General features: G+C 34.1%; 3 protein-coding genes across 4 annotated transcripts; 2 read left to right on the top strand and 1 right to left on the bottom strand.

The window, feature by feature from the left end:
- LOC112014162 (5-formyltetrahydrofolate cyclo-ligase, mitochondrial) lies at window positions 1-4,005 on the bottom strand. 2 transcript variants are annotated; one of them, XM_024046545.2, is made up of 8 exons: window positions 3,695-4,003; window positions 3,416-3,556; window positions 2,384-2,548; window positions 1,801-1,842; window positions 1,644-1,689; window positions 668-738; window positions 443-569; window positions 1-367 (listed from the first exon to the last, which is right to left on the bottom strand). In XM_024046545.2, exons 1-8 carry the CDS (start codon window positions 3,972-3,974, stop codon window positions 355-357), a joined length of 885 nt encoding a protein of 294 aa, XP_023902313.1. In that variant the 5' UTR covers window positions 3,975-4,003; the 3' UTR covers window positions 1-354. The 2 variants fall into 2 exon arrangements, with proteins under 2 accessions (XP_023902313.1, XP_065626410.1); XM_065770338.1 differs by lacking the exon at window positions 3,416-3,556 and having other exon boundaries at window positions 3,695-4,005.
- Window positions 4,006-6,910: 2,905 nt separating this feature from the next.
- LOC112014160 (serine/threonine-protein phosphatase PP2A-2 catalytic subunit) lies at window positions 6,911-11,795 on the top strand. The gene is made up of 6 exons (XM_024046541.2): window positions 6,911-7,441; window positions 9,327-9,441; window positions 10,100-10,208; window positions 10,317-10,394; window positions 11,064-11,255; window positions 11,340-11,795. Exons 1-6 carry the CDS (start codon window positions 7,186-7,188, stop codon window positions 11,511-11,513), a joined length of 924 nt encoding a protein of 307 aa, XP_023902309.1. The 5' UTR covers window positions 6,911-7,185; the 3' UTR covers window positions 11,514-11,795.
- Window positions 11,796-15,575: 3,780 nt separating this feature from the next.
- Window positions 15,576-16,727, top strand: LOC112014157 (RNA polymerase II C-terminal domain phosphatase-like 4). The gene has a single exon (XM_024046539.1). It carries the CDS (start codon window positions 15,576-15,578, stop codon window positions 16,725-16,727), a length of 1,152 nt encoding a protein of 383 aa, XP_023902307.1.
- Window positions 16,728-19,109: the final 2,382 nt, after the last annotated feature.

Below are 19,109 nucleotides of genomic sequence, written 5' to 3'. Positions count from 1 at the left end.
TTCACATAATACAAATATTTATTGCATTGAATAAAACCATTTCCTTAAATGATAAATCTTGAGTTGTATTTCCAATCTCTCAAAGTGTGTTGGTCCCAATCAGTAAGATACAAGTCATATAAAACCAATCCCATTTTTGAGATCTATTTCAATGGGCAAACGTTGTGGACAATCAAACATGGCTTCTTAACTATAAAAACATCATAACTTTACCTCATTCCTTTGATAGCACAATCGCTGCATTTCAAGCAATCAAGACAGCATTTGACAGCTTATGAGACAACCAAACTCAAATGCAGGGATGAGCATCTATCATTTGAAGAAAGTGACCAGGTTTGGTTTCCAAGTCAAATGTCAAATTTTCATCCTGTAAATATTTAACTAGTTGGATGAATTGAAAACCAAACTCATCTAAATAAAAGAGGAATTTACATAGTTATACCTGTCTAAAGCATCCGGGCTGATGGGAATCACACCAGCTGGGGACACAAGAGCATCAACGGGAACATCATTTGCAGTGACTGGTATAACTCCTTCATCCAATATCTGCAGAGAATAGGATAGGGCAACTGCAGAACCAGAGCCAATCATTTCAAAAGACTAACAAAAACATGTAAGCTGACTATAAGACCATAAGCAATTATTAATTATTAGAAGTCATGCATACCAAGGAGGGGTTGCTTCCAATCCCTTACTTTCACAAGCTCTTGGTAGTTCTTCAAGAAGGTATCATAATAACTATTGATTTTCATCAAGCACCAACATGAGCTATGTACAACTTTAAGAATTATCAATGAATATGGATAAATGGTCAAATTTCATTTTAGAATTAAAGTGATTGAGATTTTTTGAGATGAACATGAGCCTGTTAGGAATATAACCCAATTCCTAGATCTATGAAATGCAAAAAAAAAAAAAAAAAAAAAAAAAAAAAAAAAAAAAAAAAAAAAAAAAAAAAAAAAAAAAAAAAAAAAAAAAAAAAAAAAAAAAAATAGCCAAAGAAAAAACAATCACACAAGACAATATTTACATAATTCGGCAATTTGCCTACGTCTACAGAGTTACAGTGATTTACTATTTCATGGAAAAAATACAAGATGCAACATTACAATGTTTCTCTCTCTCAACAACACGACCAACCCTAATCTAAAACAACAGTATTAATATCCTACACAGAGGATCCTCAATAGGCTAAACACGGGCCAAAAACTTTCATAAGCGCTCTAGCTTGGGCCTATCAGTCCAAGTCTTCGCTCCATGGACTAATCCTTAGAAAATCTCCCATTAAAAACCATAACACTCTAATATAGGGTCGGCTTATAATCTAGATCAAACACAAACTAGGCTCCACATAGCCCAACAAAGCCCCCCCCCCCTCTCTTTCTCTCTCTTCTCCTAGGAGGGTTGGGTTGGATTTTCCATACAATCATCACCATTCTGCAGTCCCACAAAGTTCGCTCAACAATTACTAGGGAGCTACAATAATATTCACAAATCAATAGTTATAATAGAAGTTATACTCTAGGAGCTTAAAAAAAAGGCTTTATATCAAAATGAGTAAATGATATCTCTTTAACCAACTAAGCTCCCACAACATGAGAGGCTAAATGAAATTCTATATAGGCCAAGATTCGTAGCCATACCCTCCACCACGACCCAGGCGCCTTCCAGATCTGTCAAATGCTAGTCCTGCGGGCAGAAAAATTGCTAACTACTATTGCTTAAATTTTGGTTTCTGCAAGACTGCAACTTTAGAGCATTCTGCAGGTAATTAAGAAAATTGGGATAAAGTTTTTTTACCAGGTAAGAGAAACAAATCAACTGGCTCATTTGCCTGCATAACTGCATCAAAAGTGATACTTTAGTATAAGTGTTAATTTATGTGCAAACCATGCAATTATGAAATATAAAGTCAAGCCTATGAGAAAATATGAACCAGAAGAAAATAAATGGAGACATTGACTTGCAAGAAGGTTAAAGTGCACAAAGTGAAAAGAGCATGGGAGTTGTATCATGAGTTCCAGAAAAGCAGAAGCTCTTAAGTAGCACCCTGGTCCTCCCCAACATAAAAAACAAATGTTTTTGTATCTAAGCATATCTTGAAGCACAACATAGACAAGTTTAACCATATTATTTTCAAAGGCTAATCACGTTTCTTCTTCACCTGCTAGTTTATCTTGGGCACTGATAAGTTACAAGATGACAATTTATGTCATCATTCTGATGCCTAAACTTAATTCTCACTCCTCATCATGTGAAATTTGTAATAAAATAAGCAGAAAATGACTACAACTTATAAATTATTCATAGTGCGAGCAGCCTGCTGGGCATTGGAGATAGAGAGAGTTGTCACAACATATAACTGGTACAATTTTTTAATTACCATTTTTACGTTCATTTCCATCACCATCCACTGAAGCTGGTTCTAAAATGTTCATTGAATTTGCAATAAGATCATCAATACTTGAGATGTTCAGCATGCGCATTTGACTATTCTTGTCCTCCACACGTGGAACATAAAGCGTTTTGCCCATCTTTGTATGATCATCTGAGTCAAAATAAAAAGTCAATACTTTCAGAAGTGTGACAACAAGTCAAGATAGCTTTTATTAAAGAGATAAATTTAATGAAAATGCATGTATCATACAACCACTAAATAAACAAAATAAGTCGATAAAAATAAGCTCATCCAAATACACACACACAAAAAAAAGTGTCATAAACTAGAAGTTATCTGCTCAACAATCATATGTATATATTTTTCTCAAACAATTACAACATGTTCATAGAAAAAAACCTAGGAGCATTCTGTCCAATGATTATCTCTCTAAAGAATCTCTTGTGAGGAAGAACCAAGCAGTCATTCCTGCTACATTTTTCAGTTTACAAACACTTTAAAGTAACCTACTGGGGGGCACTTCCTCCCCTTCTAAGACCAAGGTGGAGGTGGGGTAGTTAATTCAAGACCAATTGGATGCATGTGTAATATTCCAGTAAAGAAAATAAAAATATACTTTAATCCTTTTGCATAGATTTTTATGAGAATCATTCATTCCCAGTATGATCCCCCTGCTCAAAAACTCTCTCAATTGAGATAGGGTTGTGATCGAGCCAAGTATCAAATGCTTGAACATGTCTTGGCAAGACTAACAACGCATTCAAGCTCGTCTTGAGCTCACTTATAATGTTTGATTTTGGGCTTGTTACAAGTAGCTTGAACTTGACTTGCCTCAGCTAGCTTCATTAGTCAAGCCATCAAGCCAAGCACAAGTCCAAATCAAGCTCAAGATCAATCCTACAAACAAGTTTTAGGAGTAATATTTTTCTACAGATTCCATTTTACAATCACATTCACATAGAATTTGAATGTCAGATGGCAAAACTAAAACGTAGGAGACAGCAAGCAAACACAAACCTTGAGCTGGGTTTTGCAGGATTTCTGTTAACAATTTTGATGTGTCAACTTCTCGTAAAGAAGAGCAACTTATATAGGCACACAATCTCTGACTAGATTTAAACCAAGGAGATTCCAAAACAATGCTCTGGATTGCATTGTCTGAAAACAAAAATCAACAACACCAAGTGAAAATTTTTCAATAACAAAGATGCATCAATCTGATAATTCTAGATAGACCCAGTAGTTAAAAATTAATGCAAAAAGATTTGGCATTTATTAGTACGAGCTAAAAGTTACCTTCTTGGGATCTGAGAGTTGGGTCCATGTTCTTGAGTTCCTTGCGGACCCTTGATCGGAGAAGCTGTTTTTGCTTGAACAAAGCGTTCAGATGATCTTGTTCTTCATTGTTGTTGTTGGTCATCATAGTCGTGAAGTTCAAACTGTGACTGTAGCGTGGTGGGTACGAGGTTAGGCGAGAGAGTAAGAGTGGGTTTGTTGTTGTTGTGACAAAATTGCACGGTTGGGTCATCGATACTACAAGTTGTTTCAGTTTTCGACTCAGCCCAGTTGGCCTCATAAGGCTCCTTCTCTCTCTGCTGTCGTGCCTTTTTAATTCTATTTTATTTTGCAATTTGACAATTTGTTCTTAAAAATTACAGTGCGAACTTCTTTTCTTTTCTATTCTTTTTAATATATATATTTTTTAAATACTAAATATTTTTAATACACACACAAGTGAAAAGGAAAAATATTTTTTAAAAAAACTTATAGTTGTATATATCTAAAAAGACCTAACTCTTGGATACACAGTACAAATTTTAAATCTTTTTAAGTTACACTCATTTTCTAATGTGAGATTTACTCACTGTTTTTTCTTTTAAGAATACTAAGTATTTTTAACACACACATGGGAAGAACGGAAAAATAATGAATTTGAAATCTATCTTCTTTGAAAATATAAGAAATGATAGTTGAGTTATAAAATTCTTAGTCACACATAATAAATTGAAAACAATGCCCAAATGTTTGTTTGTTAATTAAACATAGTACTGCTTTGTTTGTTTTAGCAATGATGTTTTTTAGAAGAAAAAAAATGAGTGATTTTTCAAAAAATATTTACTATAAAACTATCTTATTTTTCTATATTTGGTAACAAATTTAAATGAGTTGAAAAATAATCTTACAACTTCCTTTATTTAACTTGCTATAAGATAAAGTTTTTTTTCAAAAAATATTAGTAGAAAATAATCTTTAATAGTAAGTCATACTATTTATGTTGACTAAATATGGTTTTCTTTTGACTCATTTTTTTTTATGTTATCAAATACTAAAAAATATGAAAATTTATCTTTACACAATGTTTTCCATAAAATAAAATTAAAAAATAAAAAATAAAAAATAGAGGAACAAAAAAATGGTAAAGAATGACCAAATACTAGAAAATGAGAAAAACAATAATAAAATGTTATAGGGTTAAGGTCTGATTAGAAAAAAAAAGTTACAGTACGAGGGATATACAAATAGTTTATCTTTTTAAAATTTATTATAATAATAATTTAAATATTAATAAAAAGGTTTTAATGTAAGAATAAAAAGTTAGTTCGGTAAATATGTCGTATAAATATGACTAATATGAGTAAATTTAAAATAAATTTTATTATAACAATGATTATCTTTTTCTTTTCTTTTCTTTTTTTTTTTCTTTTCTTTTTTTTGAGTTGTGTGCATCTAAATATTGATTCTTTATATATATATAGCTTGGACTGGCAAAGCATGCAGCTTGCATTTAGAGATGCCTGCCCGTAGGAACCATCTTGCTTCTCAATCAAAAGAATCATTCTACACGTGTGTGAACACACACATGGTTAGGATTAAATTACACTTGATTAATGTTATATCATTTAATAATTTTTATTAGATTAAATATTTGGAAATCTTACTATTGGAATATATATCTTACTTGTTTTTAATAAGCTTGTTTAAATTTCACATCAAATTTTCAGTAATATACTTTTCAAAAAAAAATTCAGTAATATATTATTTATTATCTAGGTCATAAATTCATGTTTTGTCTATCCTTTAAAAAAAACTTGAATTTTAAATATTATAGATGAGAGGATTATTATTTAATAATCTTTCATATTTTGTGTGGGTGCCTGAGGACCGAGGATGGATCTAAAGAGCTGCAATATAATTGTGGGGATGTCACAATCCACAGACCCGAGGAGGAAAGCTACTCGAGGAGAGGAAAAGATGAGTCAAAGTACTCTAAAACATTCCAAGTGGGAGTGAGAATCTGAAGAGAGAGAGAGAGAATCGGTAATCATAGGAGAAATCTCTAGTTTGGAGTAGCATGTCGCCTCCACATTAAATGGTGGGCAACAGCTTTATGAACTACATTAATGAGAAAGTGACCTAAACAGTGTAAGTCACAGCTAAGCAGATTCCTTCCACCACATTTTTCAAATGTAAAAAGTAACAAGTGTCATGAGAGGAGGGATGTTAAGTAAGGATGGATGGTTGAGATAAAAAAAAAAAAGAAAAAAAAAAAAGGGAGGAGTATATAAAAAAAAGGGAGGTGGACAGAGTAAGGGAGACAAAAGTATCAAGAGACAAAAAGAAAGAAAACAAGAAGAACATTAAGAGATAAGAGAGTGAACAATAATAATTATTATGTAAGTGTGGTCTCTTCTGGCCAATTCGTAGGAAAAAGGTGATTCATCCATGATCCATTCAATAAAAATTGGCATTTTGTTCCTTATTTTTCTCCTTGGGCAGAGTCCCCCTTAGTTGTTTGTTTCCCTCTCTCTTAAATTCATTGTTTTGGGCTGTGGATAGACCAATCCAGCCACTATTCTAAGTGGGCCTGGACTGCTGGTTTCTCTGGTTCCTACATTTTGTAATGTGTAAGGACACAATAATTTAATATTGCATTTACTAAATAATGAATTCAATATGAAGTTAATAACTAGTGTAAGACACTCAAAAACTTATAAAATAAGATTAACTTAATCCCCAAACAAAATTTTCTTGCCTCCACCATTGTATATAAAGACCACTTTGTTATTTTGTTTTCAATTTTTTTTTTTCCCCTTTTGTGTGCATAAAATATTATAATACTTTAATCTAAACTTATATTCACATGTTAATTTACAAGTATAATATTTCATAAGAGTTCAACTTTTCAAGCTTAAACTTAACTCGAGTTCAACTCATTTGCAATAAATATAAATCAAGTGTTTTCTCAAATAAAGTGGATTTATAAATGTAATTTTACAAATTTTACAAATCCAACCAAGTTATATAAACCCATTTGGGTCACCTAGGTCACCACAAACTCACCAAGTTTGACACTAGGTCGTATGCAAAAACGATCCATTTAAATACCCAGACTAGTCTAGATGCAGGGTTACCAACAATGTTTCCAATACTAGGACTAAAAACATTGTAACTCCTGTTGATATTTCTAAATTCTGTATCTCCCTTATCCTTCTGACAGTCCCCACTATCCAATAAAAAAAAAAAGGTGTTTCCTTCCCAATTTGACAAGGGCCTATTTGTATAAAAAAACCTCTCCAAATATTGATACCAATAATATAAATACACATAAAACCAGGGATCTCTCCAAAAAATCCCCAATTCTGAAAACCGAGTTCACATTTCTCTCTCTCTCTCTCTCCTCGACGTCCGATCAAACCCTAACTGGGCGACCATGAGCTGAGCTGAGCTGAACTCGTTCACCACACAATCGAAATCATCAGAAACACGAAACCCGCTCAGCGAAAACCATGGCAGCGTCGCAGTCCGATCTGGAGCGACAGATCGAGCAGTTAATGGAGTGCAAGCCTCTGCCAGAAGCAGAGGTGAAAGCGCTGTGCGAGCAAGCGAGGTCGATTTTAATGGAGGAATGGAACGTGCAGCCGGTGAAGTGTCCCGTCACCGTGTGCGGCGACATCCACGGCCAGTTCTACGACCTCCTCGAGCTCTTTCGGATCGGCGGCAATGCTCCCGATACCAATTATCTCTTCATGGGCGACTATGTAGGTCTGTATTTACTGTTTTGCCATTTCGTTTTTGGATTAGCTTAGTTATATATATATATATATAGAGAGAGAGAGAGAGAGAGAGGATAGAGCATGTGGGTGTGCGTAGAATAAAGCTTTGAAACGAGAATGTGGCAATTTGGTGTGGAAGAAATGTGTTGCGAATGATAGGATATGAATTTATGGCGGTTTTTTTGTGACATTGTGGTAAGAAAGCATAGACATTGATGCCGGGACACGTCAATTCTTGAAAAATTAGGACGGGAAATGGTGGTGATAGGACAGTTAATGTGACTTTTTTGATAAGTAAGAATAATTTTATTAAAGGAAGACAGAGATTCTATAGAAACAATGGAATGGAATCTATCAAACAAAATGCCTAAGAACCCAATTCCTCAAATGTTTCGTTCGCGCCATATGATCCACATCAAACTTAAAGGAACCCCAATTCCAAATATTTGATGAATGTTTATTCATCCGGTTCCTCCAACCAAGTATAAGATCAATCACCCTCTCTGATAAGATCCAGCAGATCCCAAAAGATTGAATAACAAAGCTTCGCAACTGATAAGCCTCCTTACAATGAAGCAAAAGGTGATTCATTGCCTTCCCACTACATCAACACATGTAGCATCAATCACTATAGTATAATGTCACTTCCTAAGATTGTCACAAGTGAGTATCTTCCCCCATGCTGCCTTCACACCCCAAATACTTTTCCAAGGGAAAGTGGCAGCATTAGGCCCCCACAAAGCATTATAGAAAGAGTGAATATCAAACTCCCCTTCTTCTTAGGGTATATTTTATGTTTATTTCTAGGAATTTTTGAATAAAAATTTCATTTTTTTTTTACCTCCCAACGCATTGAGGGCATGCATGCAGGAGTGTCTGTCAGGTATGTCAGGATTTTGGAGTGTTTGTGGTTCTTAGGTTGCTAATAGGTGGAGATTGTGTTTGGGTGAAACAATTGGTCATTGGTGGGGGGATGTGGAAGGGATAAGAATGTGTTTATGATGTTTATGTTGGAGTGATGTGGACTGGAGTGAGTTTAGGGTAAAACAAGATTTGATTATTTGGGATTTAATACTGTTTATTTTGGGGGGAATGAGAGTTTCGAGCTAGAATGTCAGTATATGAAGGTTAGTTGGTAATGGAGAGAAGGCATTTCATTTGTAGACTTTCATACATAGTTAGCAATGAATGACTATATATGAGTATTTAGGTTTTGCTATGTACAGACTACGAACATCTTAGGAGTAGCACTTACCATGTCGAAGAATGCACAGTACCAACAAAACTGGGGAGGAAAAAACTCAAAGATGAAGTTATTTTGTGTATGTTGTTGAATTTGACCTGTTTGATGAATTCAGGAGGAAAAAGATAAGTCCAAAGGACCCTGCCTTGGTGAGGTTACACGCCATTAAAAAAAAAGGAGGAAAAAGAGTGATAGAATTAGAGCAAGATAGATCTGTCACTGGAGAGATTAGAAAAGTTTTTTGAGGACAGTAGACTTGCATCTGGGCCTCATACCAACATGTAACCATGATAGAGATTGTGTGTTTGTGTTTGTGTTTGTGTTTTTTTTTTTTTCCCAACCCAAGGCCAGTTTATTAAAATAAGCCTGACTCAACATGCCATTGTCAAAGCCTTAGGTTACTTGCAGCTGCAAAATTTCTATTTGACTATTTGGTTGCAACTAGAACAAGACCTTTTGCACTCTGAAAAGGCCAAGTTGACTGTCTAAATGTACTTTAGTTGACCATTTATGTTTATGCATCTCTTTTTGAAATTTAGATATACAATATTGTTAGAATTTTATTTACTTCATGTTTTTACTGATCAAAAAAATATTGTTAGTATTTTACAATTTTCTTCAATGTTTGCAGATCGAGGATACTACTCAGTGGAGACTGTCTCGCTTCTAGTGGCTCTGAAAGTACGTTATAGGGATAGAATTACTATTCTTAGAGGAAATCATGAGAGTCGACAAATAACTCAAGTGTGAGAACTTATTCTTTTCAAGTTTTCTCACTCTAAAAAAGTGCATAGAAATTTTTTCGGTAAAAACATTGTATCTGCATGCTTGTGAATGCCAACATGCAGCCATGTACAACCCAAAAGTTTCCATGTTTATGTTTCAGGAACTGTGACCTACTATGTTTAAGTTTTGTCACTGTAGGCAATCTTTTTCATACAACTGCATAATCTGCCCAAGATGTACTCAGATTAAGCAATAGTAATGCAACACATATTTGATAATTTATTTTAGGGAATTAGCAACGCTGTAAGTAAACTTTTAAGATCATTTTAAATATTTACATATTTGGCTTACAGAGCTACTTCCAAAATTTTAACCCTAAAATATAAATAAAGAATTAATTACATCCCATAGAGAGCTATTATACATGTGGTAGATTGTTTTTTTTCAACTTGGTTTGTTAACAAAATGTAAGCCATTTATTTTTTCAAAAGATTTAAAAAAAAAAAACACCAAAAACATGGAGAAGAGAAACAAAGAGATCAGAGTGCAAGCCAAAGTTGTTTAAATTGCTAATTTAATATGAAATTGAAGCATACAGGTGTTCAGGACTCTTGGTTAACAATTTCATAATGCCATATTCTGTTTTACATCAATAACTTGGTGGTTTCTTTTTCCCAGGTATGGTTTTTATGATGAGTGCTTGAGAAAATATGGAAATGCTAATGTCTGGAAATATTTCACTGACCTTTTTGATTATCTGCCACTCACAGCCTTAATTGAAAGTCAGGTTTGAACTTTATAATGCAATCTTATCCTGATTTTCCTCAGATGATCTCATTTAACAAGCTTGCTTTATCCTAATTTTATTCATTTTTATTTGTTTTTGTGTTTGCAGATCTTCTGCTTGCATGGTGGCCTGTCCCCCTCATTAGATACATTAGATAACATCCGTGCTCTGGACCGGATACAAGAGGTATAATTACAGTTTTCCATCTCATAGTTCAAAGTGTTACCACAACATATGATTAAATGTTGATTTTTATTCCTCATGTCTCTGTTTTGGATCCTGACTACAAGTGAATGTCTTATCACATTGTTGTTACCAGTTGTTACCACATAAATTATCTGTAGAAGAGCATAAGTGTACAATGGCTTGGTGTATTCATAACAGCCTCAACTGTAATTTACATGCAATTTGTAATCTAATTTGCATTGTAGCCTCTTACCTCTATTAGAAATAAAATAGTTTTAAAAATATTTTGATACTTAAATTTCCTCCTTTTTACATTATAAGAAGATTAAGTATATCAACTTGGAGGGATGCCACAGGCAAAAGTTGACTTGAACAAATATTAAAAAAAAAAAAAAAAAAAAGTTTAGTTGAACAGATTCCAATGATACATCACTTTCCTTATCAACTTGGAGGGATGCCACAGGCAAAAGTTGACTTGAACAAATATTAAAAAAAAAAAAAAAAAAAAGTTTAGTTGAACAGATTCCAATGATACATCACTTTCCTCCGGATCACTGTGAGCCTTCCATTAAACAAAAAATTTAGTATTCCTACTCCCTTGTTTATCTAATATTCTCAATTGTTTATATAATATTATATAATATATTTTTAATGTTTGTTTGGGAGTAGGTTCCGCATGAGGGTCCAATGTGCGATCTCTTGTGGTCTGACCCAGATGACCGGTGTGGGTGGGGAATATCTCCTCGGGGTGCAGGGTACACATTTGGACAAGATATCGCCGCACAGTTTAACCACAATAATGGGCTCACTCTTATTTCCCGAGCTCACCAGCTTGTTATGGAAGGATATAATTGGTGCCAGGTTTGTGAAAGGAAAGCAGAATCATATTTGAAATTGGTTTTTCGGGAGGTTAATCATTATGTATTTTCTTTGTTTCCTTTTTAGGAGAAGAATGTGGTTACAGTGTTTAGTGCTCCAAACTACTGCTATCGGTGTGGAAATATGGCTGCAATTCTCGAGATTGGAGATAATATGGATCAAAATTTCCTTCAATTTGACCCGGCACCTCGTCAGGTTGAACCTGACAGCACACGCCGTACTCCAGACTACTTTTTATAATCATCATAAGTTCATAACGTTCTATCCACTGGCAATTCTTCTTGTTTCCTCGTGTGTGTGTGTGTGTGTGTTTGTGGGGTAGAATATGTCTTACATAAGGTGTGTTGGTGTTTAGGTGAGGGAGAGATTAAAGAAATCATTTTTGTAATCATTATTTCTTTGTACTCTTGTTCTTGTTAAATAGGATTATCTGGTATAAGGTTTTAGGGGCCTTCCTGTTCTGTCTTGTATTTAAAAAATGAAGGAAATAGCAAATAACAAGGTATTCTTTGGCTTCATAAATTGTGCATTTATGGTTCAAAGTTGAAATACGTGGGAAAGTGGTTTGCTTCTTCCAAATGCTCCTTAAGATTTTCAACTGACATGAGAAGAGAGAGCCATAGCCATGAAGGCTAGAACTCTTTGCTTCTTAGTAAGGCACATTTGGTGGTTCGGCAAATTTCGTAAACAATAATGGTCTATCACAAGAAAAGCGAAACAATATATTTCCAACAGTTAAAAGCTGGCTAGCAGAAAGAGCAAAATAGAGACAAGGATTTAGTGAAATTTACATAATTGTTTTAAAACATGTTCGAATCAGAGACTAATAAGCGCCAAAACAAGGCACTGGGGAAACAAGTTGAAGAGAGGAGTAGCTGTTGAAGGGCCAAAGAGGCTTGATAGTTAGACTTGTTCATGGATATACTGGCACTGACAGAACCAGTCTGACCGCACCGACCTGCCTTGCTCAGGGCTCTACCAAAGGTTTTTGGCACAGTGGTTGGCGGTAGATCTTCAATACCGACATCGGACCGGTGCGGCCATCAGCGCTAAGATGTGCACACCAATGAAGACTAACCAACCTGAGCATATTTTATATATATGTATATAGATATCATAACGTTTCAAGAACAAGCCTAACGTTCTTATCAAAAAAAAAAAAAAATAAAAAGAAGTTAAAATGTGTGAGGCTACCATTCTTAGTCAAAAAACGTGTGTCAGAAGGAATAGTCTCAGTGGTCTTGTCTATAACTCTAGTGTCTTGCCACTTGCATTTTTTGAAAAAAAATGTATTAAAAAAATAAAAAATAATGCCATATGGGTTACAATCTTGCCACTTGCATTTTTTGAAGAAAAAAAAATGCCATATGGGGGTTAGTCACTGCCTTGCCACTTGCGTTTTTTTGAAACAAAAAATAAAAATAAAAAACAAAAGCGTATTGTCACTGTTTGAATCACTAATGGAGTCACTGTTGTCACTGTGCAAGAGATATATATATATATATTATCTCAGCCACACACGTCTTTTCTCTTAAGTTCTCTCCTACTCAGCTACTCTCATTTCTCCTCCTTAGACTTCTGCTCTCACCTCTCAGACTCAGAACTTCTCATCAGTCATTAGCCACCTTCATTTTTCTTCCAAACTCTAATCCCGCCAAACAAACATTAGTGTTTCCCTCTCAAGCTCTCACCTAACCATTTTTCTCTTCTTTTTTGCTCTCAGCCACATAGTGTTTCTTCCAAACCCTAATCCCGCCGAACAATTAGTAGTGTTTCTCTCTTAATCTCAGATTTTCAGGTTCCCACCAACCATTTTTCTCTTCTCTTTTGCACTCAGCCACATAAATTTTTTTTTTCCATACCCTAATCCCTCCGAACAAATAGTAATTTTTCCCTCTCAAATTCTCAGTCTTATACTCCCACCTAACCTTCCACTATTTAAGAACACAAGCCTTCAATTTCACTCTCTCACAAAGAAAGACTTTCCTCTCAAGGTCTCACAAAATTCCTAATACCTAAGTCAGTCAATCTCCTTCTCATCTCCGTTCTCCTCTGTGGCTCTACCACTATGTAACCGAACGAACCGCACAAAGCCGCTCAAATTTAACCACACCTTGTGTAGACCGGTTTTTACCTTTCAAAAGTGAAGTGCGGTCAAGCATAGGGTGAAACCGCACCCTATAGGTGTTGTGCAAAAAACCTCTCCAAAACCGACCACACCAAACTGTATACACCCCTATTGGTAGTGATACACTAGAGGTGAAGGTAGACATAATCCTCTGTAAGTAAGGGATAATCCCTCTTGTAGATTAAAGATCATGTATGGCTTCGTTTTTATCAAGCCCTAGATTTGTTTCTTTCCTCCTATACTTTGCCAAGCATAATGGATAGTAAATGCACTATCAATGAGCAAAATTACACAAGCCTTAATAGTCCATGATGTTGCAAGATGACATTAAGGCTTTGTTTGGTTGGGGTGGAAAAGTGAGAAGATAAAAAATAGGGAGGGAATGGAAAAGTGGGGAAAAAATATTTTAGTTTCCCATCATGGTATTTGTTTGGGGGTGAACCATGGAGGAATGGAAAACTTTTTTATTTAATTGAGAAGAAAAATGAGAGAATGGTAAATATAGTTTGTATAAATTTATTTTCATGCAGCTATTAGATAAAAAAGAGAAGAACAATTATATTTTTATTAAAAAATTGTGTATGAATTGGGAACTTCATTAAAAAAAAAAAAACAAAAACAAAAAAACAAGAACCTTGTACAAGGGGACATTTTCATCCAAAACACCCCAACCATTTACCTACCTTTTCTCTTCAATTTTCTACATGAAGAAAATCATGATCATGATTTTGGGAGATTGTAGTTTAGTGGCCCGAAAATACCTAGCACCAACAATGTTTCCTCACATTTTCTCCTTTAGCCAAATATCTAAAGATATCATTCTCTCTCTCTTCCCCCCCCCCCCCCCTCCCGCCATTTTTCCATTTCCCCTAAAATTGCCCCAACCAAACGAGCCTAAGCATTAGTCTTCTTTCTCACTAAAAAGTCAAAACACTTATCCATTATAAAACAAAAGATCTGGATCCTTACATGAAGCCCTATGTCTTATGGTAGAAACAGTTATTATTTGAACTACTAAAATCTAATTGAGGGTTTGGAAAGCGCTCTAATTCTCCACATTTTGGGGTTCACTTGCCAACTATTATAATCTTTGTCTTTCCTTTTTCTACTTTCCTTGACATCATCAATTGTCTCCTAGCACCCCTACAATAGAAGTGCATAAATTCTAAGGCTATGGTATTCTTATAGTGTGTTTTTTACATCCATTTTCATGTTTTAAAATGTGGTCATTTTTAAAATATGAATATTTTGTATCAATTGTGGATATTAATGTAAACGAATGTAAGATAATTTTTTTTTTCAAAAACATGCAGTTACAATATTTTTGAAGAAATAAGTTTTTCAAAATTAAAATTGACAAAATCTTACTTAAGATCGATTATGTCAAAAAAATATTAAGTGAATTAGCCATTATTAATTGAAAAAAAAAAGGTTTTAGCCAATACCTCAATACAAAAATTTAATTAATAATTAAATAAATATTATTTAATTGATATTTAAAAAATATATAAAATCTCACTCAAATATGTGGTCCTAGGTTTTGAATTGAATCTAGCCCGCCTTAACTGAGTGTGGAGTTTATTTATTAGTTAGTTTATTTTATTTTATGTAGGTAGAATTTGAATCACGTTTTTATTTGGTAACAACTAACAAGAGACTTAATTAATATATCTAAGCTCTAAATATGTCATTCATTTTCATAAAACTTTTTTTTTTTCCTCAAGTAATTCATTGCTAATCTGATTAAAAATTAAAAAAAAAAAAAAAAAAAAAAAAAAAAAAACAACAACAACAACTTTTTATTTGACACAAATTAGGCGAAGTCGGCGACAGGGTAAAATTTATTTGATATTCCACGTCATATATTGATTTCCCAAGCCGTCAAGCCGATTGCTTTTTGATCAGCTTGCTTGGCTCGCAAGAATCCACTTTTCACTCGGACTATTTTGAATTTCCTTAATATATTTGCTCTCCTCCAACTTTTTATCCTCTAAATCTCAAATCAAACCCATTAATCTTCTTCAAGAATTCCTCTCAAACCCCAACTCTTGGTTTCAAGAAAAAAGCCAAAACTTTCCTCTCAAACAAACAACGTTCTCTTCAAAAGGAACCCAGTTCTTGATTTGCAACCCCAGAATTGATCTCTCTGTCTCTCACACTCTGAGCGATTAAGGATGAAGCGTCGACTACGTTCATCTTCTAAGGCCGATGAGGGTCTTGTCGCGTGTCTCAGTGCCACATTCTGTGGTGAAAACTTCAAAAGGCGTAAACTTGGGCATCCCAATCACATAGAGCAAGCGTTCTTGGATGATGATGATGTTGTTGATGAAGTTGCTCTGTTGCGTGACTGGAAAACCAATGATTTGTTGCGTAAGAAAAAACTTATTCTTGTTCTAGATTTGGACCAGACTTTACTCGAGGCGAGAGCAATTAAAAAGTTAACTTCGGAAGAGAATTATTTGCTTGAGTCCGAGGCTGAAGCTGATCAAGATTGCACATCAAGTTCTGGTGGCAAAGGTAGTCTTTTTAAGTTTGAAGTTGAACCCCCATTGCTGGTGAAACTGAGACCCTTTGTTAAGGAGTTTCTGAAAGCGGCTAATGACATGTTTGAGATGTACATATACACTCGGGCGTGCCGAGTCTATGCCTTGAAGGTTGCTCGTTTGCTAGACCCAGATGGGGATTACTTTCTCTCTAGAATAATCACAAGGGATGAAAGGCCTGGTTGTGATAAAAAGTGCCTTGATGAGGTGTTGGGGCACGAAAATGTGGTTCTCATTGTTGATGATAACAGAAACATGTGGCCTAAGCATCAAGCAAATTTGATAAACATTCAGAAATATGAGTATTTTGCTTCAAGTTATTGGAGAGCAAGGGATGACAGATATAAGTCTCTGGCAGAGAAGAAGATTGATGAAAGTGAGACTAATGGGCCGCTTGCGAGAATTCTTGATGTTCTTCAAAGAATTCACAAACTGTTTTTTCATCCAAAGCTTGAAGTTGATCTTGCTCGTAGAGATGCAAGGTTAGCACTCAAACTGATTCGACTTAAGGTGCTAGGTGGGTGTGTTTTATTTTTCAGTGAATTGATTTCGGGGCCACCGGAGGAATCACATATCTGGGGCATGGCAGAGGAATTAGGAGCAATGTGCACTGTGGAACTCGGTCCAGCAGTGACACATGTAGTGACAGTGGACATTGAAACAGAGGGGGCTCAGTGGGCAGAGCAGAAAAAGAAGTTCTTGGTTCACCCAACTTGGATACAAGCAGCTTATAATTCATTTCAAAGGGAACCAGAAGGCAATTTCCCAGTTGATACATTCTGATTTGAATTCTTTAAAGACTTATTCTAGTTGTTGCTATTTTTTTGTTAATATGAAAACTATGCTATTGTTCCTTAATTTTGAAGTAAAATGCATTCATTAATTTTAGTGAACATTGTTTTTTGTCTTTGATATGACATTCTTGTTATGTATATAATTGACAGATTTGAAAGGAAACATGTATAGTATGTCCCATTGATAGGACAATTTTCCTCTTTCTAGCCAATCTTTACATGCCCTGCTTTATCACCAAGACTGCTCTAATTTTGCAATATTGTACACGTGATCTAATTTTGGAATTCAAATTTGTAAATAAGAATTTAAAATGAGTAAAATTTTCATAAATTCTTTGATATATAAATTATAATGGTCTATCCAAAAAAACTATAATGGTCTTGGTTCAGTAAATGTCAAAAACTAAAATGGTCTATCCAAAAAAAAAAGAAGCAGCAGAAGGTTAAAACTGGCTAACAGAAATAGCAAAAATGAGAAAAGGATTTAGTGAAATTTACATAATTATTTTAAATTATGTTATAACCAAAGACTAGAAGCGCCAAAACAAAGCAGAAGGGAACAAAGTAGAGGAGAGGAATAGCTGTTGAAGAGGCTTGATAGAGGGATACACCAGAGACGAAGCCAAACATATTCCTTTGTTTGTGAGGGATAATCCTCTTACGGACTGAAGATCATGTATGGCTTCATTTCAATTGTCAAGCCTCTTCTAGAGCTGGTTCTTTCCTCCACAATGATGTTGCAAGATAAAATTAAGCATTATTTACAATTCCTTAAAGAACACTTATCCATTATAAACCAAAAGATTTAATTTTCCAAGTAGTCATCTACAAAATGCTTTAGAATTTTTATTTTGATTTATTTTTAGATCAAAATGCTTTAAATTTTATGAATACATTGCATTAGTAACTCAACTCACATAGACACGAGTTCAGAGGCAATGGACGTTTTAATCCTTATTTATCAAGAACTTGGAGCAATACCATTAGCCTCACCAAAACCGCATTTCAACAAAAGTTTGGCTAAATTCAACTAAAATCACTCTGCATCAAACTCTAATAATTGTTCCTTTCATTTTTTATAATATTAAAAAAAAATTAAAAGTAATGAATTGAATTAAGAGTAATGAAGAAATAGAAAAGTGTGGAATGAGTTCTTTCTAAATTAAAGTAGATGAATTATTAAAAGCAAAGTACATGTAAAGTTAAAATCATCTAAGATATTATTAGGGAAAAAAACCATTCCAGATAAATGTGTAAAGTCAATCAATTGATATATATAAATTGATCCAAAAAAAAAATTGATATATATAAAATTAAAGAAGTTAGAGGAATAGATCAATAAAATAAAATAAAATAAAAATTGATGTGGCCTATGATTCGATCCACTTGGGTTCAATTCGGTCCATTTCAAACTAATTCGGTCTATTCGTTTCATTTTGGTGTAAGTCAATCCACTTCAGTCCATTTGGTCTATTTAGTCCATTTTGATCTATTCGGTTCACTTTAGTCTATTTCAATGTGCTTACTTAAGAATTAAAAAAAGGTTTGGGATAAGAGTACCTATTTTAAATTCAAATTTATTAAAAAATATAGATGATAAAATGTAATATTTTTATTTTTATATATAATTTAATGATTTGTGGTATTATCTTTGTTTATGTTCTTTTTTCCCTCCTTAGCTAATTTTAGTATTTTAATTTTTTGAGTGAATACACAATATTAGTTTTTCTTATGATATAATTTGAATTTGGAGACCAATTGAGGAATTTTATTTATTTATTTATAAAGGAATAAGAAATTTGTAAATATATGATATTAAGTTCAGTATCAATTTTTTGATGAATGGAAAAAGCATCAAACTTTTTACTTAACAAAATTGTAATTGTCCCACGCATTGCATGGGCCTACAACTAATTGGTATAGAGAACAACAAAATGTTGTGTAAAACAAATGGGGCACACTGCCACAAATTCATAGTATTTAGGATAATTTAGATTTTGCCTCTTAAATTTTTAAAAATTAAATACATACCCCTAATATTACATATTTATTTAACTCCCCTGCAGAGTATTTGCATTCTTAGATTTGCACCATACGATAGCGGCAATGCTAGTCCTATTACTACTAGGACTCGGTAATTGAAAGCCACACCGACTTAAAAAAAATAAATAAAAAAATAAAAAAAAATCAATATATAACATAGCCGTTGCTTTGCTTTGATAAGCTTGGCTCTCAAGAATCCATAACACTTTCCCCACTCTCTACTTTTTCCTAGTTTCCTTTCAAAATCTCTCTCTCTCTCACTTCAACAACCCCATTCTTGATTTGCTAGCCCAGCATCGATCTCTCTGAGTGTAAGAGCAAACTAAGG

Source organism: Quercus suber, unplaced genomic scaffold (assembly GCF_002906115.3).
Source record: "Quercus suber isolate HL8 unplaced genomic scaffold, Cork oak 2.0 scaffold_30, whole genome shotgun sequence".
Classification (NCBI taxonomy): domain Eukaryota; kingdom Viridiplantae; phylum Streptophyta; class Magnoliopsida; order Fagales; family Fagaceae; genus Quercus; species Quercus suber.
This window is presented reverse-complemented; position numbering and strand designations above follow the sequence as displayed.

Excerpts from the sequence above, each read along its gene's own strand:
- LOC112014162 (XM_024046545.2), bottom strand. The coding sequence starts at position 3,974 with ATGAGGCCAACTGGGCTGAGTCGAAAACTGAAACAACTTGTAGTATCG. Across the intron at positions 3,557-3,694 it reads AACTCTCAGATCCCAAGAAG|ACAATGCAATCCAGAGCATT; the intron begins GTAACTTTTAGC and ends TTTTGTTTTCAG. Across the intron at positions 2,549-3,415 it reads CCTGCAAAACCCAGCTCAAG|ATGATCATACAAAGATGGGC; the intron begins GTTTGTGTTTGC and ends ATTTTGACTCAG.
- LOC112014160 (XM_024046541.2), top strand. The coding sequence starts at position 7,186 with ATGGCAGCGTCGCAGTCCGATCTGGAGCGACAGATCGAGCAGTTAATG. Across the intron at positions 10,395-11,063 it reads CTCTGGACCGGATACAAGAG|GTTCCGCATGAGGGTCCAAT; the intron begins GTATAATTACAG and ends GTTTGGGAGTAG. Across the intron at positions 11,256-11,339 it reads AAGGATATAATTGGTGCCAG|GAGAAGAATGTGGTTACAGT; the intron begins GTTTGTGAAAGG and ends TTTCCTTTTTAG.
- LOC112014157 (XM_024046539.1), top strand. The coding sequence starts at position 15,576 with ATGAAGCGTCGACTACGTTCATCTTCTAAGGCCGATGAGGGTCTTGTC.